At 39.4% G+C, this 26,355-nt stretch overlaps 1 protein-coding gene across 1 annotated transcript in view; it reads left to right on the plus strand.

Annotated features, from left to right (window-relative positions):
• Positions 1-76: 76 nt before the first annotated feature.
• LOC5569987 (integrator complex subunit 3 homolog) overlaps positions 77-26,355 on the plus strand; it is an 85,414-nt gene continuing 59,135 nt past the window's right edge. The window contains exons 1-5 of the mRNA XM_021844319.1: positions 77-373; positions 435-922; positions 14,452-14,787; positions 14,864-15,284; positions 15,347-15,524. Coding sequence (XP_021700011.1) covers positions 308-373; positions 435-922; positions 14,452-14,787; positions 14,864-15,284; positions 15,347-15,524 — 1,489 coding nt within the window. The 5' untranslated portion in view covers positions 77-307. The remainder of the gene's footprint in view (positions 374-434; positions 923-14,451; positions 14,788-14,863; positions 15,285-15,346; positions 15,525-26,355) is intronic.

The following is a 26,355-nucleotide window of genomic DNA, read 5'->3' on the forward strand; positions in this document are numbered from 1 at the left end:
TCTGGATTTTACCAAAAAATACAATACTTTCCAATTAGTGTGTGAGTAGCGCATTTTTCATTTTTTTTTTTGTTGAATTATGCATTATGTGACAGTTGACAGCAAACAGGATAAAACGAGTGAAAGCAAAAGCACATAACGCAATTGCGAATGTTTTTAGTGCTTAAAATACAATTATTTTGCATTAAATTGGTACAGTACGCCGTTTGTTTTACATTCACACGTCGCAAAACTTAAAGTGTAATATGGTTTACTGATTGACGAACTAAATTGTGTTTCGTTGAACTCTGAACAGTATCTTGCCGACATGGATGCTGCCAAGTCGAAACTTTTCATACAAACCATTGTGGACGTCAGAGATGATTTTGAAGAGGTATTATTTCGCATATCTTTTCATAAGTTACATTCTTTGTAACGATGCTTACATATTACAGAAATATGAAAAAGCGTTTCGTGCTTACGAGGAAGTATTAACAGGTGTTAATGAAAAGGAGCTCCACGAGTTGCTGTCCGGAAGTGTATGCAAGGAGAAGCAACACGAAGAAATATCTTTGGCGTTGATGTACTTGATCCTAACGGATCCCAATGCAGCAGCAAAAGCATATTCCGACTTGACGCTCCTGGCTCATGATGGGCTTGCATTTGTAATCAACAACCTCGCTATGCTTGTGGCCGAAAAATATCAAAGATTGAACGACGTTCCCCGGAAGCAGCTGTTGTGGTTTCTCAGGGAGTTGATCAGAAATCAAGTACTCAACGTAGATAATCTGGTTTGGAACATTTTGCGACAGGCTAGTGGTGGAGATATAAGTCCAAAAAATATAGCCCTCGTGGATGGTCTATTGGATATATTCATTGAGCATCGATCATGGCTAGAGAAGGATCAATTTCTCATAGGAACTGTCATATATACGTTCTTAAGGTAAGTGAATTGTTCAACAATTTGAAAAAAAAGTGCCGTAATCAGCACAGCAATTTTTGAAAATTTCTACGCAAATGTTTGAAATTGTTGATAATCTATAGTGCAACTATGATGGGGCCTTCACCAAGCTGCTTGGTCAGTTAATAATCAATATAAACTTCTTTTTCCCGATCAGCCCACATTATGGCCCAGAAAAATGTGAAAAATGTGTGAACGTTAATTTAGCATAGGGGGAAGTCCTGTCTGCTCGAGCACTGTTGCAAATTATTAATTCAAAAAGTACATTATTTTTGGCGTGAATGTTGTTGCTAATTAACCCTCTAATAACCAACCCCGCCTTTAAACAGTAGGACAGTACTTGTATTGTAAATATCTTGAAAATAAAGAAGTTTTTAAGAAAACTGTCTTCTGCAAAGTTGTTCACATGATTGCTAACTTCCACTTAGTAAATGTTTTAATTCAGAATTAACTCACCAGGTGGCGCACAGACTCCAACAAATGTCGCAAGTAGAAGCAACAAATGGAACAACTTTTCGGCGTACAAACATTTGCTTCGTTTACATCTCAGTCCAGCGATGAGATACAAAATTTGTGTGTTAGACAAAGTTGATCAACTCTCGATTACTTTTTCAAATCGACGTATGTAACTTTCATACGGTTTTGAGAAAACTAAGAAGAATCACAACCTGTCTTCTAAAACTGTTTTAAAATGAATCACCTTTTAAACATTTTTCGCCGTGTATATCGCTCAAATTTTGCTCGCGTGTATTGTGCTCTGCAAGATAAATCCACGTAATGCGATTATCTGAAAATGTCGATATACCGTCGCAATGATAATAAAAATCACCAAATGTTTCAGATTAAGCAAATTTGAAACATTTGCGTCCTTGAAGAACGAACAAATCCAAGCCGACTTGGGTTTTGACGTTGCGTTTGAATTGCGCCCATATCTTCTGCGCGTTACCGCCGCCGCTGGATGTGGATTTAATATAAGCGCCGCAATATATCGCTCAATCAGCTCGCGTTCAAAAACTATGTAGTTTCTATTATTTCCCGCAAACATAATTATAACAAAATGATAAGCCGTTTCATTCAGTTACTTTCGACGTTTTTTTATCAATGTAAAATCGGCTCAAGTAGTGTTTTGTTTTGATTCGTGATGTAAGTCACTTTGTCTCTCCATACAAAGGAGCAGTGAAAGTAGCGGTTGGGATGCGGAAGTTGGAATTCTTACTTCAGGTATCAGGTATCAGAAGGCCGGCTGCAGAGGCACGTTCCCCGTCATTTTGGAGATTTGTGCCATCGCCATAGTTGAGCCTATTTCATCATCTACCCGATGGGAGAGGACAGGGGAGGGAAATATGGGAGGAAATAGGAGTGGGGTCCCTTGAAGAGGGAAAATCGCATAACCGAAATAAGAGCATGTAGCTCCATACCACAATGGGTTAAAACAGTGCCCTGAAAAGTGCACTGCAAAACGCATGAGCGTGAATAGAGCCTAGCATTACCACAACGTGTTTAGAATAACAGAAGATCCTGAAGATTTAGGTTTCTGAAATCAGTTTTACTTAATAAGTATTTACCAAGTAATTGGAATCGCAACTACGCGAAAACTGGACAGTTACATATCACATGAAAGCATGTTCCATAATCGGAATCACAACTATCACACACAAATAGATCAGCACGCTGTTTATTTGCCATGTGATAGTTGAGTCGGCAGTGGCCTGTAAACGCTCTGACCAAGAGACTGCAATTCTGCTTTGACAGATTTGTTAAATACTTAGCCACCTTTGGGGATGGCTCAGTAATGTACAACTTTATTTGACGACATGGCTCAAAATTATTCCAATATTGCTTGTGCTGAGTTGCCGCCCAAGAATTCCTGAAGCTTAACCCTGCACTTTGAAATTGGAATAGCTGCATGAGGGCTAATGAAGTCATGCGATGCTCCATTGCGAGCTAATTCATTAGCCAATTCATCCCCAGCGATGGAAGAATAGCCAGGACCCATACAAGGTTTACTGAATGAGTTCACTGAATGCAGTTCCACAAATTGAGTTCGACATGCGATAACAAGCTTAGACCCTGAGTTGGCCGAAGCATGAGCTTTTAAAGCAGCCAGACTATCTGACATATTCCTTTACAAATAGCCAGACGTCTAATCTTCCTGTGAAGGAAGTTGTGTAGAAAATTTGCTATAAGGAAAGTGACAAGCAATTGTGAGATCACTCGGAGCAATGACAATTGTGCCCCAATTCACCAGAAGTGGAAACATCCAAATCACTAGGATTTCTAATGGACGGAGGGAATCCAAGGAATTTGGTCACAATCAATTCCCAGTTTGTGGAGTATGAAAAATGTAAGGTCTGCGCAGTTACATTAATATGTTCATAGAAGATGATACATGCCAATTCGTCAACTAGTGACTTGTTCTGTTCGAGCAGACCATTATGTCTAACACTTCTTCTCTAGCAGATACCTTGAAGGTTAGGCGATTTCCTATAATAAGTAATCCAAGATTTGAACTACTTAAGCATTCCATCAGACTGGAGCTTCTCAAATTGATATCTGAGCTGCTCCAGATGATGTGATGAGTATTAGCATCACTGCCCACAATCAGCGGAAGGCCTTTTCATAGGCAGTGTGCGACAACTCGTTTGAAATCATCCTTTGGGGGTGGTTCATCATGTGGTTAATACACCACAAAACGAAAGACGTATTTCCTATTGCGGTTACAAACAGATTTATCAATTGTGACAGCACATACATCTCTGGTTGTTAAAGCCTGATTCGCTGCTGACAAGTAATTTCTCGGCCTATCTTGATGCGTGGGAAATTCCTGCAAGGAATCGATCAAGAATGCGCTTTTTTCTGATCGCAGTACGCAATTGAAAAGAACTATCAGTTCAAATGGGAGTCGCTGTAGAAAATTACTGCAAGGAATCGGCGAGAAATTTCTGTAGCGATTCCTTTTCAGTAGCAAATCAGGCTTAACTCAGAAATGAGTGTAGCAACGATAGCGCTATTTAAGAGCAGGCATGCACGAGGCCTGCCACGCGAATTTGCATGTTTATGAAAGTAGCAAAAACTGGGTCCACAAGGTTACCTAGATAAAAGTTCCCCTTACGAAAAAGCTTCTTGAACTAGCGCCACTTGAGCAGTACCATTTTGCACGAGTCTACAAAGATTGGTTGCTGATATTTTATGCTGAAGATTGATTTAAGCTATCCTAACCGTAGTCACTACCCAAACTAGGCAGGATTAAGCTTTTTGCTATCTCAACACGACAAAGGCCGGCAGCGAAAAAAACAGATCGGCGTCTATTAAAAGTCGCCAAAGGGCGACCATAAAGGTCAATATTTAAGCTAAATTACAACGTATTAATAATCCTACCCTTAATTAGCTTCAGGCTTCAGCTTCCATGATGCTTCCATGCCGAGAAAAGCCCCTCCTAGAGAGAACAGGCCGCCGGTGTATTGGTGGTGCGAATCAATTGCAAATCTTCGAGCAATCTGCCTTCGGGCTAGACGAAGAATGCAACGCGCACGCACAGAAGCACAAAGAGAGGAACGCGGTGCAGCATTCAGAGAGGCAAAGTTGGCTCTCAAAAAGGAAATCAAGAGTCGAAAACGGGCATGCTTTGAAAGTCTATGCGAGAGTGCCAATTCTAGTCCATGGGGTGACGCCTACAGAGTGGTAATGGCTAAGACCAAAGGAGCCATAGCGCCCCAAGAGAAATCGCCCGAGTTGCTGCGATCGATAATCGATGTACTCTTCCCGCACCATCCCATAAGCCCATGGCCCCCAGCGCCGTATGCGGCAGATGAAGGAGAAGAAGTGGCGAGAGTGACGAACGAAGAGCTGGCAGAAGTCGTGAAATCATTCGCGTCAAACAAGGCACCGGGACCCGATGGTATCCCGAATGTTGCCTTAAAAGCGGCAGTGAACACGGATCCGGACATGTTCAGAACCACGATGCAACGCTGCATTGATCAAGGAATCTTCCCGGATGTATGGAAGCGACAGAAATTGGTGCTACTACCAAAGGCGGGGAAACCACCAGGTGACCCGTCGGCGTATAGACCTATCTGTCTACTAGATACGACGGGCAAGTTATTGGAGAGGTTGATTCTCAACAGACTAGTACCGTATACGGAGAGGGCGGACGGCCTGTCCAACAACCAGTTTGGATTCAGAAAAGGTAAATCTACTCTGGACGCCATCCAGTCGGTCGTTCAAACAGCTGAGGTGGCAATCGAGCATAAAAGGAGCGGCATCCGTTACTGCGCGGTTGTCACTCTGGATGTGAAGAATGCGTTCAACAGCGCAAGCTGGGAAGCAATAGCACACGCACTTCACCGCCTCAAGGTACCGGTGCAGTTGTGTAAGCTTCTAGAAAGCTATTTTGATGGTAGGATTCTACTGTATGACACAGAGGAGGGACAGAAAAGCGTTCGAATTACTGCGGGAGTACCTCAAGGTTCAATCCTGGGCCCGCTGTTATGGAATGCGATGTACGATGACGTACTGAGGCTGCCCCTCCCGACGGGTGTTAAGATTGTTGGCTTCGCCGACGATATCACCCTAGTGGTCTATGGTGAATCTATGGAGGAAGTAGAGTTGACAGCAGCGCACTCTATTTCCCTGGTTGAGGAATGGATGAAGTCTAGGAAACTAGGACTGGCCCGTCACAAGACTGAGGTGGTGGTGGTCAACAACCGCAAGTCCGAGCAACGGGCGCTTATCTCGGTAGGTGATTGCACCATAGAGTCCAAACGATCCCTTAGGCATCTTGGGGTAATGATTGATGACAAGCTGAGCTTCGCTAGCCACGTTGAATATGCCTGTAAAAGGGCATCTACGGCTATAGCGGCGCTTTCGAGGATGATGTCTAACAGCTCTGCTGTAATTGCCAGCAAACGCAAGCTGCTGGCAAGCGTGGCGCTATCCATACTAAGGTATGGAGGACCAATCTGGTCAAAAGCGCTTATAACGAGAAGAAACCTAAAGCGGTTGGAAAGCACGTACAGGATAATGTGCTTAAGAGTAGCAAGTGCATACCGGACGGTATCTAAAGAGGCCGTGTGCATCATAGCCGGGATGACGCCCATCGGGCTCATCATCAAGGAAGATGTTCAATGCTTCAACCAAAGGGGTACCAGAGGAGTCCGCGACACGTGTAAAGAGGAAACGCTCAGAAGCTGGCAGCAGGAATGGGATAACTCCACTAAGGGTAGATGGACCCATCGGCTAATACCAAATGTGTCAGATTGGTATGGTAGAAGCCATGGGGAAGTGAACTTCCACCTGACGCAGTTTCTGTCAGGACATGGTTGCTATAGACAGTACCTGCATAGGTTCGGGCACTCAGAATCTCCTGCGTGCCCCAATTGTGCTGGTGTAGAGGAAACAGCGGAGCATGTCGTGTTCGATTGCCCCCGTTTCCTTGTTGTGAGAGGTCGCATGCTCACTACATGCGGAGGGGACACGTCCCCCGACAATATTATAGAGAGAATGTGTGCGGATGCCGAGTGCTGGAATGCAGTAACTACGGCTGTCACATTATGTTAGAATTGCAGCGTCTATGGCGCGCCGATCAAGAGTTGGCTGCAGAGGATTAGCCCTGCCGAGGCTGGTCCCTTGTAACATTGTTTAAGTCGGCTAGGAGAAGCAGTTTGCCTAGGCTACTTCTGCTACACGTGTTGTGCTATATGCACTGGTCCCTTCCCGAAGAAATACCGTAAGGTGGTTCCGGGGAGATGAGGGTCTGAGTCCAAGGGTCATGTCGATGCACTGTTCACCACTTGAGCAATTCTAAATGAATTGCTCAAGCACAGTGCATAGGCTGGTTTTAGCGGGTCGTCGTTGGTGCGTCATCCCCGCATTCCCTGAGTTATCTTCTCAGGGGATCTGTTTGCAGATTTCCCCCTTGTAAAAAACAAAAAAAAAAAAAAAGGCTTCAGAAACACAAGGTCACCTGTACCATTGCTCCGGGTAGCACAGGAAGGGCACAATACTGTAGAGGGCGCCCTGGTACTCCACAGGCTCCGTTTGCGGTTAGGTTTTATTTAGACCCCCCTAACCATTCATTCTTAGGCACGGTAAGCTTAAAGCCGTATGAATTAGGGCTCACCTGTGAGGTGGACTTTTACCACCGGAACAGGCAGTCCGTAGTGTTAATTCTTAGCCAATTGAATCAACCGCTACCGACACTACGCCAGCTATCTTCTAGGCTGTTCGGGAAAAGGAAGTTAACATTGATGATTAACTCCTGACGTGCCCAAACAGCCCCCACAAACAGTCACTTTGTCTCTTCATACAACGGAGCGGTGAAAGTAGCGGTTGGGTTGCGAAAATTGGAATTCTCACTTACGCCGTTTTTTTATTCCGGAATTAAACGTTTCATAAGTAAAAAATCTAGTTGTGTAAGAGCGGAACGTGTGAAATTTCGGCTGCGAAACACGTAGGATCCAGAGTCGATTAATGGAGAGTTCTAGCGTAACATTTGAAAAGGGCCTATCTGCAAAACGTAAACATTGAGAAATTCTCAATTGAAGATTCCGTACCATATTTATAATTCCTATTTTAAACCCATTCGAATTTTTACTAGCTTCATACCTGTGTTCGACACCCATTAAAGTCTGTTGTGTGGCCCGTTATGTTTCAAATCTCGAATAACACAACAACTCGTAAAAATTGTTGAATTCAAACATCATCGGCAGATAGGCCCTTTTATGAATCTTCAAACCAGTTAGGCCCTTTCAGTTAGGCCCTTTGATTGAACATGGTTGCAGTTAGGCCCTTTTATAATTTGCTAATTTTATTGATTTTTGAATTGGTTTGCATGAATCTTGACCAACAATTTAGCGATTATGTGAAAAAAACACTATATAATAGCTAAATATTTTAAATTTTCGGTTGAAGATTCAGTACCATATTGATTATTCCTATTTCAAACCCATTCGCTTTTTACTATTTTCATACTTGGGGAAGATCCAAAAATGACGTCCATCGTTTTTCGGTATTTCTAGAACCCTTCTACCCCCTCTGTCACGCTTTTTCCAATACCCAATCCATGCACTGTCACATTTTCGTACATCCCCCCATTGGAGGAGGCCCCAATTGATGGACGTCATTTTCGGATAACCCCTTGTGTTCGACACTTATAATGGTCTCTATTACGTGGCTCACAACGATTTGAATTTCAAATAGCACTACAACTTGTAAAAATAGTTCAATTCAAACATCATCCGCAGGGGCCTATCCTATCTTACGAATTTTCAAACCAGTTAGGCCCTTTTTGAACTTGCTAATTTTATTGATTATTGAAGTGATTTGCATAATTCTTCGACAACATTTAATGATTATGTGAAAAACAACACAATATCATACAAGCTAAATATTGGAAACTATTCTATAAAAAATTAGCAGCATATTGATTATTGATATTTTCAAACCCATTCACTTTTTTTACTAGTTTTATACTTGTGTTCGACACTCATTATGGTTTATTACGTGGCCCAGAACGTTAGTAATCTCAAATAGCATAACGACTCGTGAAAATGGTTACATTCAAATATCATCAGCAGTTAGGCCCTTTAATGAATCTTCAAACCAGTTAGGCCCTTTCAGTTAGGCCCTTCGATTGGACATGGTTTCAGTTAGGCCCACCATTTAGGCCCTTTTATTAAACATAGTTCCAGGTAGGCCCTTTTGGAATTTGTTGATTTTATTGCTTATTGAAGTGATTTTCATAGTTCTTAAATAAAATCAAGCGAGAGAAACACAATGTAATAGCTAAATGTTGGATATTCTCGGTTGAAGGTTCAGTACCTTATTGATTATATCTATTTTAAACCCATTCACTTTTTTACTTGTTTAATACTTGAGGGCCTTCCTTAGCCGAGCAGTTTAAGTCCGCGGCTACAAAGCAAAGCCATTCTGAAGGTATCTGAGTTCCATTCCCGGTCGGTCCAGGCTTTTTCGTAATGAAAATTTCCTTTACTTTCCTGAACATAGAGTGCCTTCGTACTTGCCTCACGATATACAAATGCGAAAATGGCAACTTGTCAAAGAAAGCTGTCAGTTTATAAATGTGGAAGTACTCATTGAACACAAAGCTTAGAAGCAGGCTCTGTCCCAGTGAGGACGTAATGCCAAGAAGAAGTATAAGAAAAAATCTTGCAGGGCTGTTACAAAAACAAACGAATTTGTTTTTGTGAAAATCGCGGCTTTTGGAACTCGATCCACAACTAGAGGCAACAAATAAAAATTATTCAAAATTTTTAATGTAATTGAATTTTTTTCCAGGATAAAAAAATCAGTTTTTCAACTAACTTCGCATTAAGATTATGATAAAACTAGTAAAAAAGAGAATGGGCTTGAAATAGGAATCAATATAGTACTGAATCTTCAATAAAGAATTTTTAATATTCAATGTTGATTTTCTCACATACCTAATCGATTGATATTGTTCTAAAACTTTGAAAATCACTTCAATAATCAATAAAATTAACAAATTCCGAAAGGGCCTAACTGGAACTAAGTTTAATAAAAGGGCCTAACTGGAGGGGCCTAACTGAAACCATGTTCGATCAAAGGGCCTAACTGAAAGGGCCTAACTGGTTTGAAGACTCGTAAAAGGGCCTATCTGCCGATGATGTTTGAATTCTACATTTTTTACTAGTTTTTATGTTATGTAAGATTTAAAACGTTACGTGGCCCAGTAATGGGTTTAAAATAGTAACAATCAATATGTTATAGAATCTTCAATCGAGCATTTCTCAATTTTTACGTTATGCTGATAGACCCTTTTCAAATATTTCACTAGGTTCCATTATGTGAGAAAAACACTATACAATGGCTAAATATTGAAAAATATGAGGGAAAATTAAAAAATCACGGAAGGGCCTATCTGATTTTGATGGAAATTTTCAGTTAGGCCCTTTTATGATTAGTTAGGCCCTCTTAGTTTTATCATTTTCAGATAGGCCCTTTTAAATTTGAATAAAATTACCATTAATAATGCATTTTGCATGCCCGTAAGAGTTTGTAGGAGTAATTTACGTAAAAAATGATACGAATAATGAAAAATCAAGTTTGTTTACATTTTGCAGTTAGGCCCTTTTCAAATGTTACGCTAGAGTTGCGCGAAGACTGAAACCAAGTTTACCTATTGAACAGAGTCGATGAATGGAGAGTTGCGCGAAGACTGAAACCAAGTCTACCTATTGAACTGTCAAATCGTCAACCTATCGAGCAAAATAAACAAACACGTTTATGGGCGAGAGAAGTATTGTTAACGTGACGAAATAAAAAAAATATATTGCTACAGATTAAGTTACGGTGTAATACGATGATGTAACAAAATAATTGCTCTTTAGGGCCTATAATTTGTGAATGAACCCCCTTCTTGTTACATGTAATGTAACGGTAATGTAAGTAAACTCTCTCCATCAATGGAAATTTATAGCTCCGTTTCATAGTTGAAATGCAACTGAAATATAATAAACTATACAACATTGGAGAGTTTGAAAACTATTAGTTATTCAACCCAGATTTACGCTACAGATGCGACTGTTTTCGGTCAATTCCCAGAGGGCAAACGGCTAAGAGAAATTCATTGTTTTTTTCAGTTGCTCGTCGCGCGGAAACCGAAAAAGATCAAAATTTCGAGTTCATGCTGTGTGTTGTATGTGTTGTTGAAATTCTCTATGAAACATTTCATTGTTATTACTTTATAATTACAAAACCAGAGATCAATTTCAATTTCGTTCTTTGCGTCTTTGTAGAAAAAAACATTCGAATTGAGAGCGCATTTGAGTAAAGTCACTGGAAAGCGCAAACAGTAAAATAGGTGACCAGAATAATTAAATGATTAGTGATTGGGGAACTTGTTGCCAGTTCTCTTTGCGCAACTCTCCATTCATAGACTCTGCTATTGAACTGTCAAATCGTCTACCTATCGAGCAGAATAAACAAACACGTTTTGAGACGAGAGGGGTATTGTTATCGTGACGAAATTAAAAAAAAAGATTTACAATTAGGTATGTAACGAAATAATTACTCTTTAGGGCCTATGATTTGTGAATGAGCCCCCTACTTGTTACATGTAATGTAACAGTAATGTAAGTAATCTCACCCCATCAGTGGAAATATATCAATCCGTTCAATAGTTGAAATGTAACTGCAATTTAATAAACTATTCAAAATTAATTAGTTTAAAAAATATATAATTGTTATTCAACACAGACTGACGCTATAGATGCGGCTGTTTTCAGTTAATTCCCTTTGGGGCGGCAAACGGCAAAAAGAAATTCACTGTTTTGTCAGTTGCGCGGAGCGGAAACCGAAAAAGATCAAGTTTTTGAGTTCAAGCTGTTTGTCGTATGTGCTGTTGCAATACTCTACTAAACACATCATTGTGATTACTTTATAATTACGAAACCAGAGATTAAGCTCAATTTTGTTCTTTGCAATTGATAAACAAACATTCGAGCTGAGAGTACATTTGAGTGAAGTCACTTGAAAGCGCACACAGTAAAATAGGTGGCCAAAATAATTAAATGATTTGTGATTGGGGAACTTGTTGCCAGTTCTCTTTGCGCAACTCTCCATTCATAGACTCTGGTAGGATCGATAAAGTAAGTTTATTCACTTTTCTGACTGGAGACTATTTGAATACTTATTAGCTCGGAAAACATTCACAAGATGGTGCCAGTGGGCAAAGATTTAATTTGCTTGAACCTCAGTACAGTTATGAGACACAAATTGGGAGTCAAAATTCCATGACTCGATATCGACTCATTGAATCATTCCATTACTTGATATTTCCATGAGTCGATGGTCCCTTCAATTGTCGATTCATGGAGGTTTCACTGTATGTATGTATGTATATATTTTGGGGCCCAGATAGCCGTAGCGGTAAACGCGCAGCTATTCAGCATGACCATGCTGAGGGTCGTGGGTTCGAATCCCGCTGGTCGAGGATCTTTTCGTAAAGGAAATTTTCTCGATTCCCAGGGCATAGAGTATCTTCGTACCTGCCACACGATATACACATGCGAAAATGGTCAATCAGCAAAGAAAGTTCTCAGGTAATAACTGTGGAAGTGCTCATAAGAACACTAATCTGAGAAGCCAAAAAGAAGAGGAAGAAGATGTATGTATCTTATTTACGTGGTATGGCAGAAAAATGAATGGATGCTACTGAATGATTTAGTGCTGGTATGCATCTTTCCTTTAAACCCTTTCCCTCTTCCTGTGGACATGACGTAATTTATGAATGACCCCTCAATTGCATTTTTTCTCAACTCCTTTATTTATTTATTTTATTTATTTACACTTTCAAGATTTTTTTTGGATCCCCACCATAGACTTGATTTTTTTGGGTGATTTATATTTAATTTATGAGAATACAACAATGAATATCAAATACGGAGCTAAATTCCAATTGTGAGATACCTTGGACGTTAACGGGTTAAAACTAACAGGTTATTGTTACAAATAAACATACATACATACATGCCGATAAAAAAAAGATCTACGATTTAACAAGCGCTTGTTAAGCCTTCAAAATTTAAATTATTTATTTTAGGTGTCCTCTATGGCCGGATACTAAATTTAATAACCTCGTACAAATGAACTAGCTGATTATTATTATTATTATCTTTATTATCGAGATTTTCAGCCATAGGCTGGTTCATTTCCTGAAGTAAAAATTTTACGAGGGCTTCGTGCGGGGGCGGGAGACGAGGGCAGGATCAAACATGCCGCACGTCGTCCCGTAGTAGTTAAAAAGTGTCAGTAGTGTTTGACCCTTCGGCCTTGTTGCTTGCTCATGCGGGGGCGGGCGACGAATGCGGGCTCAAACAAGTCGCGCATCTTCGCACAGAAGTGAAAAAGTGCCGCGAATGTTCAGTTGTTTGATCTTTCGAGCTTGACGCTTGCTCCTGCGGGGGCGGGAGACGAGGGCAGGATCAAACATGCCGCACGTCGTCCCGTAGTAGTTAAAAAGTGCCGCGAGTGTCAGTAGTGTTTGATCCTTCGGCCTTGTTGCTTGCTCATGCGGGGGCGGGCGACGAATGCGGGCTCAAACAAGTCGCGCATCTTCGCACAGAAGTGAAAAAGTGCCGCGAACGTTCAGTTGTTTGATCTTTCGACCTTGACGCTTGCTCCTGCGGGGGCGGGCGATGAGGGCAGGATCAAACAAGTCGCGCGTCGTCCCGTAGTAGTTTAAAAGTGCCGCGAGTGTCAGTAGTGTTTGATCCTTCGACCTTGATGCTTGCTCCTGCGGGAGCGGGCGATGAGGGCAGGATCGAACATGCCGCGCGTCGTTCGCGTAGGGAAATGAAAAAGCGCCGCGGACCGTTAGTAGTGTTTGATCTATTGAACACTTGTTAGGCGTACATGCGAGTATCGAATAATATCGCGAATCTGGTTAGGCGTGATTATATCATGGATCGCATCACCAAACATTGGTGACTCCCAGATTTCTACCTTATCCCACTAACCCAATATCCTTTCCATGACAACCGTGGAGATGCAGAGGTGATCTCGGTCTCTAATAACAACGGTAGTCACACTAACATTCCTTCCCTTCCCCGATGACCGTAAGGACGTGGCCGGCGCCGTTATTGACTTTTAAATTTTGAGCTCTCGATTTGTGCACATTAAGAATGGTAAGCGAATCCCAAGCCCCATTCATTAAATCTCTGTGCAACTTCGATTGTTCTGGTCAATCACGGAGTAGCAACTACGAATTGTATGGTCATCTATGCTCATACTCATGCTTTATACAATATTTTTCACTTCATTTTAGAACGCTTACTGTTTCTAAAAGATCAACCAGCATTAATTTTGTCTTAATAAAATGCAAAATTAATTATATGCAGCTATTAAATATCGACGACTCACTTTTAAGAATTTTTTTTGGATCCCCACCTTAGACTTTTAATTTTTTTCGCTGAAACTGTGTTTATTTTATGGGAACGTAACTATTGATAACAATTTCAGGAGATAAGCACAACAGTGGGATACCTTGTGCGTTAACGGGTTAATGTGCGGTGTGAGGGCGTAAAAGTTCATTTGTTCATGCAATAATGGCTGCAAAAACAGCCCGGGAAAATGGAAACATTCGGAAACTTGTTTTCAGATTCTGAGTTACCACCCGAGCAAGCGTTTCCCCTGTATTATTCAAATATAGTTATAGGGATAGTTAATACTTCTGGATAGATAGAAAAAGATCCTTTTATTTATGTTTTATGTAATTACAGCGGTCTATTTCTAAGTTGAATCACCCAAAAAATGCGTAATTTTTCAGCAGAATAAAGTCTAGTTCATTACACGACACTGTAGACGGCCTTACATTTGAGAACCTTGAGAATAAAATATCTGCACTAGTCGAATTAGGTAGTATAATAATAAATTCGGCTCGAAGATTTATTATTATATGAAATCTTGATTTTACGAACTTGAAAGTTACGATAACCTTATAAAACAAATATTTTTTAAATGTATCTTTCCAGGCTACTCGAAGACCACAACGGCCCTCAATTCAATAATCTTTACAATAAAGAAGTTGCCTTTGTTATATCACTAATTCGAGACAGATTTGCTGATGTAATTCCTTTGGGACGTGAATTTGTACGCTTGCTACAAAATGTATCTCGCATACCTGAATTCGAATCTCTATGGAAAGACATTCTCCATAATCCAAAGAAACTGTGCCCTACTTTTAGTGGAGTTATGCAACTCATGCAAACTAAAACTAGTAGACGTTTCCTGCGATGCCGGCTCACCCCAGATGTCGAGCGAAAGTTACACTTTTTGATTAGCAATGTCAAATTTGGAAACCAAAAACGGTAATATTTGCAAAAACATAAAAAACGTAATAAATATTAGTCAATTTACAATTTATTGTTTATTTTTCTATTGTAGGTATCAGGATTGGTTCCAGGAAAAATATTTCACGACGCCTGAGTCACAAAGCCTGCGTTCCGATTTAATAAGATTTATTATTGGAGCAATTCATCCTACTAACGACATGTTATGTTCAGATATAATCCCACGATGGGCAGTAATAGGATGGTTATTAACTTCGTGCACTAATGCTGTTGCGCAAGCTAATGCCAAGTTGTCATTATTCTATGATTGGTTATTTTTTGACCCGGTAAAAGACAACATAATGAATATTGAACCCGGAATACTAGTTATGTACCACTCCATTAAAAATCATCCTTTGGTAAGCTGCACTTTGCTGGACTTCTTATGTCGGATCATGAAACATTTCTATCCAAAAGGAGAAGATCGTGTCCGTGCTGGAATATATAATTCACTTCGAATGATCCTTGACAAACAGGTAACATTATCAAGAAATTCTAGATATTGCGATATTGTTGCACAATAATTTAATCTTTTCAGGTTATCCCAAATTTGTTTCCTCTATTGGAATCTACTAAGCTAGATCGTGAATTAAAGTTAATGCTACGAGAAAACTTCCGAGAATTTTTCTCGCCTCCAGTAACAACTCCCTCAGTTTTTAGTACTACTCCAGGATTGAAGGGACACTTATTAGAAGAAGATCAGCCATTAGAAAACGGTAAGTTGAATTCACAATTCACAATAATAATATAAAGTCAATGCAAGCGGTATAGGATGAATAAATTGGATTGAAGGGTTAAGTAAAAAAAGGTTTAGATATAATATGATTAAATTAAAGAGTGCCTCGATTTGCAAGGCAGCGCGTCGCAAGGGCCCAAGCAAACAAGTCGGTTAAATGTTTCGTTTTTTACCCTCGATTTGCGCGATTTGCCGGTCAGTGTCTGGGAAGAGCCCGAGCAAACGAGTCGGTTTGGTGTTGTTTTTTTTTTCTTTGATTTCCTGGGCAGAGCCTCGAAAGAGCCCAAGCAAACGAGCCGGTTGGGTGTTTTCCCTTCACTTTGCGCGCAATTAGCTGCGAGTGCGGTACGAAGGGCCAAGCGCTCGAGTTCGCTTTCAAACGTCCGGTGTGATTTTCTTGCTTTGCGCTTTGTTTGTTTCCTAGCGGAGTCTGTACGCTGTAAAAGAAGCTAAAAGTGGATTGTGGCTGCTCATTCAAGGATAAAGAATTAATTGGTGAGCTCGTTTCATGCTTTTATTTCAAATCTGCAAATATATGACTGCACTTTTAATCCTTACAACGGTGGGACGAAAACATGAATTTTCAACAAACTGTGAATGATCACTGTGAGTGTCGGCATACTCTTATTCATAAATTATTTATATAAGGTACCGTGGGGCAAGTGTGTAATGGATTTCGCATAGGTGGGATCCCGGGTAGAGGAGAATAGCAAAATAATAACAAAATTTACTAATAAAATAGAATGTTTGAATAGCTAATTTGTTCTTTGTTTGTTTGAAATAAGAGATAAAAGAACAAAAATAATAACTAAGTTTATATGGCATAAAAACTAAATAATATCATATTTTGCCATTGTAATAACAAAATAATAGCAAAAATATAGGCAACCGTAAATAACAAAATATGTTGTTATTTAGATATTGATAACAAAATAATAACTAAATAAGCTATTTACGAATAGATCGAAATAGTGGCAATTTTAGTTCTTTAACTATAATATACTAAATTTAGCATGATTGAAAAATAAACTGTTTGCATTCCAGCGAAAAACATTTGCTTTTTAAATTTTCAACGAATATCATACGAATTGTAAAATAAGCTATTATGGCAAAATTTGATGTTTGTTTGTTCTCATGAATTATTTAAATAAAGTTTTCAAATATCAAAATAATGACATATTTTACTGTGATGGCGATGTTTGTTATTCTTTAGATATTTAATAGTTTTTTAGTACCCTGTCCTTTGGTTCAGAAAGGGGTATGGGCGCGTTCTGCCAACTCGGTCGAGGCAGATTTCTTGTGTGAACAAGTTACAACATGGACGTTCTAAAGTGCCAGAATGAAGTGTTGTGCTTGTGGGGAGCACTTGAAGATGGGATGGAAGGTCATTACTTCGCGTTCGTGCTTTACTCCTGCTTATCTTAAAAGTTACATACAATAACCGACCCTAAGTTTAACTATCGAAATTAACAGTTACAAATACAATAATCGTTCTGAGTTCACTAACATGTCGTCGCGTTAATTTTATCATAATGATCTTTTATCTACATCCGTCGAACCATTCTGAATGGCCGTTGTGAGAATATCACCAAGAACTTCTCACATGCATTAAAGCTGAATTGTCCTACATTGAAACATTGAGGTTTTCGCTTTTTTGGATTCATTTTTTGTTGTTTGTCCTCAGTATTGTTGAGATGTCCTGAATGCCGCACATGGCGTACAGTGATCATTGCCATGGAGTTTCTCGTAAGCTGCATGGGGATTGTTATCATGGGAATCCAAAGAGCGAATTTTCTATGATTTCATTGTAGGCCAATGCAGCAATAAAGCATGTAACAATCACTAACATTTATTCTCTCTTTATCCTTGTTTTCATATCTAACCCGCCATTACAACGAGGAAACATCCATTGGAGAGAAAAGACATGGCAGCGTATTGAACGAGAAAAGATAAGTATCATATTTTTGTAAATATTCTTATTACTGATTGCAAGGTGAATCAGATTAACTAAATTTTTAACTAATAACAAACTTGTTCCACAGAGCTATTTACAAAACACCACCCAAAATCCCTCCTTTCCCATATCCTTAGGCAAAACACTTCACTACCGCTATATGTATGACTGATTCATGTTCTTTTGACCTTGCACCATTCATACGTGTATTGGAAGTCAAGAGTAGAAGCAAAACTTAAAGAACCTTCTGGTCAAAGATGTTGCGTTGCCTACTTCCCAAACTCCAAAACCCCCTCGGTGTATTATGGACGGTGTGAGTTTTCAAACTTATGCTGGAGACTTGGCCCCTGACCCCCTTGTACATCAATAAAAAAAAAAAATAAAATAAAATAAAATAAAAGATTCTTAATAGTTTTTTAGTATGTTTGCACAAATAACAAAATTTACCATGATAGTATATTTAGTCATTGATTAGTTATTACATGACTTTCAAGGATAACATACCAATGACAAATTTTGCTATGATTGTATGTTTTGCTATTGATAAGATATTTATGTCATATATTAATAACATAATAATGGTTAAACCAGATATGATTGCAAAATTTGTTCTTATTTTACCATTATTTTGTTATTCACCTCTACCCGGGATTCTTCAAATTCTAGAGACTTTAAATTAAAACAAATTAGGTCATGTATATTTTTTAGCTTGACTCCCATCAAATATAAGCAGTATGCTGAAATTGATTTTTATGTAAAATTAAAGAAAAAAGTACAGAAATTTTTTTTGAAAAACGTTTCTTTACTTTTTACTTGCCTCACAAGTGGGGCAAGTGAAAAGTATATCGTTTTGAGCAATAAATTCAAAAACTAACAGTTATATTCACGATTCCTATTACTTTTAACATTTGTTAAGGCGTCCCAATGAACAATAACATAAGTAACATGTAAACAAAGAACATTTTATTCTTGTTACTTGAAGTTTCTTCTGGTCAGTTATGTTTGTTGAAATGATTCGACAACATTATAACTGCAACATTTCCAATTGTAGTTCTTACATCATGGGACAGCAATTGCATTCAGGGATGGGAAATGTACTGTAGCAAACATTTACCACCTCGACATTCACATTTTTCTACACTACCATCAAAATCCAAAGCAAACCATGACCGTTCAAAACAAAAAAATGTCATGGCTCTTCAAAACTGTAATCTTCTTCTTCGCAACGTTTTTTCAAACCCGAATGCGAAATGACTCGAAATGACACGATTTTTCCGGTTTTCGGGGTTTTGCATTTTTGCTCGATAAAGGCAGCGTGAAATTGGTGGGGATTGCTTATCAAACCTTCCGGTCCGCCTCATAGTTACGTACTATTTGGTGCTGGGTGTAGTTCTTGTTTTTCCAGCTGTATTGAAAAGCATGAGCCATAGTCTTTGGCATACAATCGGGTCTTTCTTTAGCAGAAAAGAACCGAAATGTCTATCGACGACCGGTGATTGCTAGCAGATATAGTGGAGAGCTTGTCTTGATACGTTCATCGCTTCAAGCTAGTTGAAAAACTGAATACACTGATTGCCTGTCGATCAGAGCCGAACTAGGCATAGATCGTCTACATACATCTGAATCTACATGTCTCCGATGTATTACATCGTTCCAGGTGGGAGTTATCTGATATGTGAATATGGTACCATAACAGAATTTTCCATCTGAACGAAGTGATAAATCATAATATTCCGCAAACTGTATCACACATCTACAGAATGTATTGCGTGAAGTTAAGACACAGCAGAGTATTGGGTACATAGGACCAAGTCCCTGCCGGGTGGCGCGAAACTGATGAGCGATAGACAATAGAATCAACAACACTGCCATAAGGGATAGTAAGCATGTGACTATTGTCGAAACTATGATTAGGAGGCAAATCAACATCCCAAGATCAAATTTTTGTTACAACCCAATGTAGGTATTATTAAATTAGGCTGTAGAAAATGATGAATATCTGATCACTTAGGAACCTTGCAACAGGTAATAAATGCCCGTAGTCTGTTTTATTCGAATACACATGTATAAATTGTTAAAATTGCCGAATCATACGCGGAATTTATTAAACTGATCATGAAATTAGGACTGAAATCATAATGATGATAGATTATCAACTTTCCTTTCGTCTTGCTATTTGTTACCGTTAGAATCACCAAACTGATTGGTTTCCCACTACTTACACCAATACAACAGCACGAAAACTGAAGTATTATAATCGCGCGTTGGAACTTTCAATATCCATATATTACATCAATAGTGAATTCTTGTATGTAGCCAGTATAAATAACAGAATCATCAACTTCTTGAACATTCTTCAACTGAAAACAGGATGCTTGTTTTATCAAACATGCTCAATCTGCACCTAAAATCTCGGATCCAAATAGTTTTCTAAATAAAAATTGTATCTAAATAAAACGTGTAGGCCAACAAAACATAATTGAGTAGGAGTTTACAAGTTACTTAGCACATGAAAAGCAGTTTAAATTAATCTATTACTAGATCAACACTAATGCTCACATTTTTATATTCTCATTTCATCATGGTCCTCATTGCTCGAGCGGAGACGAACACCCTGGAGATGGAAAAAATCGACAGCGCTACGATAAGGAAACGTAACAGATGAGAAACTATCGATACATTTATCAATTATAAAACCCCGTTTTAATGTTAACACTTTGTTTCTGTTTTTTCTGTTTTTTTTCGTTTCAGCAATCAAATAACCGATCCAACTCTACTATCTTTTCGTTTCTTCTTCGTTATACTTATAGTCCTTCTGGCACTGAACCGAGTGGTGCGCCTTCCGCTTTCTTACTGGTGCTGTTTTTCCTGTACATTTGGCATAGTGTCGGAGGTGGTGTACTGTATTTGCTATACAACGCACTACTTTCGATATTGTGCTTGGCGTGTGGGGAAGCAGTACTAGTGGTGAAGCGGAGGGCGCCATTCGGTTTAGTGCCAGAGGGACTATATCTATTTAATGTATCTGAAGCTTGTGGGACCGCTTTAATTCCGGCGCCTGCTTGTGGAAGATCCCGGTGTGCTAAACGGTATAGGACATGTTAACGGGGGAGGCTTGGTAGGTCCTCACCCAGCCCGTGTCTAGATGGGCGGATAATTGTCTGCCAGGGTGTGGATTGAGCAATTACAATTACAATAAAGGCAGCGTGAAATTGAACTTGTTTATATGTATCGCAACGGAATGATTGTGCTCTTGCTGTTAGCGCTAATAGATTTCAATTAGTTGAAAACACAAGCGAAATATTAGCGATTGAATTATTTAACATTTTTTTCAATCATTCACCTCGAGATGGCTGCCTGAAAACGGTAAGAGTGGAGAGACAAAAACAGTCCAAGCAGTGTGTGAACGGTTGGTAGCGCAACACCTGATGGTATTGATGCTGCTGCTGCTTTGTGTTTTGGTTGACTGGCAGAATCGATGAACTGTGGCAAATTGTGATCACAGTTCCCAAGCCTGATTGCATTTCTGCTCTGTAGAATTTTCACCGCTCGTTATTTGTTTTTATGAAAATCGGATTTGACGTCGGATAACTCTTCAGGAGTAATCAAACGGAATCCTCCAATAAAGAATTTCGAATCTTTTTTATGTGGGTAGACCTATACCCTATTTTTTTATGTTTTGAACTAGCTTTACATAGTCATTCCACGAGATTTCCGTGCGTTCTCTTATATTGCGGCGCTTATATTAAATCCACATCCAGCGGCGGCGGTAACGCGCAGAAGATATGCGCGCAATTCAAACGCAACGTCAAAATTCAAGTAGGCTTGGATTTTTTCGTCCTTCAAGGACACAAGTGTTTCAAATTTGCTAAATCTGAAACATTTTGTGATTTTCATTATCACTGCGACGGTATATCAACATTTTCAGATAATCGCATTACGTGGATTTATCTTGCAGAGCACAATACTGGAACTTTTCAATCAACGTCTTCCTTTGAATCGGCTGTCCGAAGAACACATATTAATATCCTAATATTTGGCAACCTTTTTTTAGAGAAATGCCATGATAATAGCTTTTAACGCTTTGAGTGTAGTGTTTCTTGAATTATCAGCACGTTCTGTTATTCTATGATAATTGCGTACCTTATATACTTATAGCTACCTCAAGAGAAAACACAAATTCAATCTTTAATGAGAAACTTTTCACTTCCCCCACGTGATTAGAAAATTTACGGTATTTCAATTTAGTTATTTTTAGGTCTATGTCGAATTAATTCTTAAACTTTTTTCAATGCAGTTTAAAACTGTCAGAGGGGACAACTTAGAAGTGGTACAGAAAATTATTTTCCGCTGAAAATATTAAACTAGGATTGCACGCCGCCAACTTGTTACGGAGTTATATTTGACGGGTTAACAATTTTTCACTCTATTATGCAATAATATTTGAAAAATCTCAGGAATCTCTTACCTATCGTAATGTTCTGAATGGCCTCGAAGGTTTACGCATGAGTTTAAAAAGTTAATTCACATATTTAGTAAAATATGCAAATTATTTTCACTTACCCCATTTACCCACTTGCCCCGCGGTACCTTTTCACATACATTTTTTTCTTCAAAACACCCCTTTAATTTTGAAATTAAAATAAAAACTTCGATTGGTTCCACATTATATAAGTGGAGACTTGTAGAAGGTTCACTTTATTCAACGAACTTTGAATGGTTCGCCACTGTCGACAGTTTCGGCATAAGAGTGTTCTGTGATGGTCCAGCCAATCGAGTTTAACGCGCCCAGTCTAGCGTATTGGGAGTCGTGGGATCGAAGCCCACCAGAACGATTCTATTATTTTTCACAATCTTACATCTCTATTTGTCCAGATTGACTTTTGTGTCTACGACCTTCAGGTATTTTCAATCGAGTTTATTTTTCTTTTCATATGAGTAAAATATGATATCACATGCTTTCGTTCTGACAGCTGTATGAATGTTGCGTTTAGCTATTTGTTCAACAAACTTTGAATGGTTCGTAACTACAAGTGTCGACATTATTTTCTTCTACTTGAAAATTTTTCATATCAATTCATCAATTCATATCAATAATTGTTTACCATGGTCTAATTACACGCCCATGTTCGCATGGTCGACGTAACCACCAGCACTATCAATGCTGAAATATGCGTTTTTGTGTTCCCTGCTGCATTCTTGAATCTTTCAACAATTTCGGCCAAATGATCTGTGCATTTACAAAAGATTTAAATTCAAAAGTTGACTGGGGGAGACTTTTTTTATTAACATCTTATTTACTTTTGTCATCTGCAAACGCATCCATCATTTTATCCGTCCAATCAGTGAGTTTGATGAACGATCATACACTGAAAAAAAATCCACACGTCAAGGTCGTGTGTTTTACTTACACATTTGCGCAGTAAGAAAACCATATGACTCGAGTGTGGTATCAACATTAGATTGTCGTGAACATAAATGTCTAAAGTTCACCTAATGAAAACTGTCTGCTTTACTTATTGAATACGAATGAAGTGGCTTAAGATAGCCATATGTGACGGAACATGAATATCGTGAAATTGAAAGGAAAAAAATGGTAGTAGAACCCTTGCTCCCCAAAATATGGATTGGAGGTACCTCTGCTTGTCGCAAGCTTACTTGAATGTTTTTTCACAGACAAGTGGGCCAGCAACAAGTGGAGCGCCGCAAATCCATAAATTGGTAAGCCCGAGATTAGGGATTATTCAAAGCTGAAAACTAGGATTTTTTTCTATCTTTATCAACTAGATTGTTAGCCCTCGGCGAGTTCATCTCGGGACCAATGGCTTTATTTCCCTTCCAAAGGAAGTCGTCACTATAACATTTTTGTCATAAGTGACTATCCCGGAGATGTTCAATCCCAAGTCCTCGGCGTGAGAGGCGTGTGTTCTAACCACTACTCCAGGTCCGTCCCCTGAAAACTTGGAAAATCTGTTAGTGGAATCCGATTTTTCTCCTAAACAATACATTATATTCAACGCTGGAAGTAATGCACTGTTTTTATTGAAAGGTAGATTGAACTCCTCTTATTTCGGACATCTTCACTGATAAAAGAAAAATCGAATCCGCAAATTTTCCTCTAACACTTTCAGCTTCAGAACTTGCTTCTTCTCTTTGGAAGCTTGATGGTGATTGTCGTTCGACCCGAGGTCCAACCGCAATTTAGTTCCCTATGGGTTGAAAAAAGAATTTAGAAATTTTGAACACGGAAATCGTCAGCAATGCTCATCGATTTCATCATAACAAATTAATTGCGCAGATCAATGAATCGCTCAACTTGAACATGATGATCATGACACAAGATAACACTGTATCCATGTTGGGTGATGACGCATACAAATCTGAACGGGAAAATTTCTGGAACTTATATGGAAACATTATGGAATCTTTGCTGTCGGTTGATGAATCAGTCCATAAAGCAAAACTAAAGAATCAAATGTGTAACACACACGAAGTTTGCAAGAAAATCACAACAAATTGATATGGACGTTCATGGACCGATCCATAATTTTTAACACACAGATCAAACGTGTGGATTTTTATCAGTGTATGTATGAATTGACGCACACACCAAGTCACTGTCATAGCAACCTAGTTTATAAATACGTTAAACTATTCGAATAAACACTACAAACCAGGTGTTTCTTCGGATAAATTGTTGTATGTGCACATGTCAATAGCCCACGCACTCCACCGCCTCAAGGTACCGGTACAGTTGTGTAAGCTTCTAGAAAGCTATTTTGATGGTAGGATTCTACTGTATGACACAGAGGAGGGGCAAAAAAGCGTTCGAATTACCGCGGGAGTATCTCAAGGTTCAATTCTGGGCCCGCTGTGATAGACGGGTGTTAAAATTGATGACTTCCCCGACGATATCACCCTAGTGGTCTATATAGAGTTGACAGCAGCGCTCTCTATTTCCATAGTTGAGGAATGGATAAAGTCTAGGAAACTAAGACAGGCCCGTCAAGACTGAGGTCGTGGTGGTCACAGGACATGGTTGCTATAGGCCAGTGGTTCCCAACCTGTTTAGGGCTACGACCTCTTCGACGTTCTACAAACATCCTGCGGACCCCTATGAATGAATGTTTTCCTTTTCCAATTGTTGAAGCCATCTCAAGATTCAATTATAAATCAATAAATATTATTGACAGACACACCCGAAAGATTCTGTAATTAGGTATAGATAGAATTAAGAAGAATTCGCTAAGAAGAAGAATAAGAATTAAGAAATTCACTCCGGTTTCAACGGTGGTTAAGTCCTTGTTGTATGAGATTTGCCTTCTTCTCGTCCGTTATCAAAGTCTAAGAACCTACACTACGTTTACACCCCCTCTCGTTGGGACACTCCTAGCTTCTTCCGAAGTTCATCAAATCGTTCAACGTCCAAGGCCTTTGTGAAGAAGTCAGCTAGTTGGTTTACGCTCGCAATCGGTTCGACTAGCAACTTCCCAGCAGCAATAAGATCTCGCAGAAAATGATGCTTGATGTCTATATGCTTCAGTCTATTGCTCTCCACGTTCTTGGCCATACCGATACATCCACGGTTGTCTTCGAATATGGTCACTGGTTCGATCGTCTTCTCACCTAAATCACCGAGGATTCCGGCCAGCCATACTGCTTCCGATGCTGCAGCACTCAATGCCACATACTCTGCTTCACTTGACGAAGTGGCCACCGTCGTCTGCTTCTTGCTTGACCATACAACCGTCGATCCATACACTTGGAAAACGAATCCGCTAACTGACTTCCGGTCCTCTGTGTCGGTAGCCCAGTCTGCATCCGCGAATCCGATCAGGGGTAGCGCTCGGTCATCTCGGTAAAACGTAAGGCAATGGTCCATCGTTCCTTTCAGGTAACGCACCACTCGTTTGATTGCGGTCCAGTGCTGCTGTCCGGGTTGGGATTGGAACCTCCCAAGGTACCCGACTGGAAAACAGATGTCCGACCGCGTGGACACCATCACGTACATCAGGCTCCCCAAAAGTTCGCGGTACGGTTCGTCAAAGGCTTCGGTTACTTTACGATCGAGCTGCAAACCCTTCTCCAACGGGGTTCTTGTAGGGTTGCACTGCGACATGCCGAACTTCTGGAAGATTTTTTCCAGACTATTTTCTTGAGATAACGTCATCTTTCCGCTTGACCGATCGTACCGTATCTTCATGCCGAGGAAATGGTTTAGCTCCCCACACAGGGTGACCAGCGCACCGGAAAATCGGGAAAAAGCCGGGAATTTCGAATCATCGGGAGAAAACCGGGAAATATACGGGAATTTCAATTAGCATCGGGAAAATTTTGCGTACCAAGTAATGTTTTAACCAGCACGACCTAAATTCTAAACTTAAGTGGATTTTTAGAAAAGCTTCTGAATTCGAATCCCAAGTTAGTCAATAAAGTCAAAAACATATTATTTATACAAATGTTACTACTTGCTCTTATTCAGTACATAATTAGCCAGTAAATTAAAAACTTTTAATGAAGAAACATCTTGCGATAAGTTTTTCATATAGTTTTATGAAGCATTTTATGCTGAAAACTACAATATTTGGATGTTAGAAACTCCTCTAAGCAAGCTTGCAATTCACTAAGATCAAATTAAATGCGTTTACAACCTATGATATTCATTGAAGATCTGCCATTCGCTTCTTGCTTGGGCTTGGTAAAAATAGTATAAAATTCTAATTCATTTCAGAATTATGACTGTTATTTTCTATCAGAAATAATTGCCCTGAGAAAATGTTTTAGATTTGTGGGGATAAAACATAACAAAAAGTTCTATGCTGATGATCATGGAACGAAATGTTGAACAACTGATAAA

The sequence above is a fragment of the Aedes aegypti genome, chromosome 2 (genome assembly GCF_002204515.2).
Source record: "Aedes aegypti strain LVP_AGWG chromosome 2, AaegL5.0 Primary Assembly, whole genome shotgun sequence".
Classification (NCBI taxonomy): domain Eukaryota; kingdom Metazoa; phylum Arthropoda; class Insecta; order Diptera; family Culicidae; genus Aedes; species Aedes aegypti.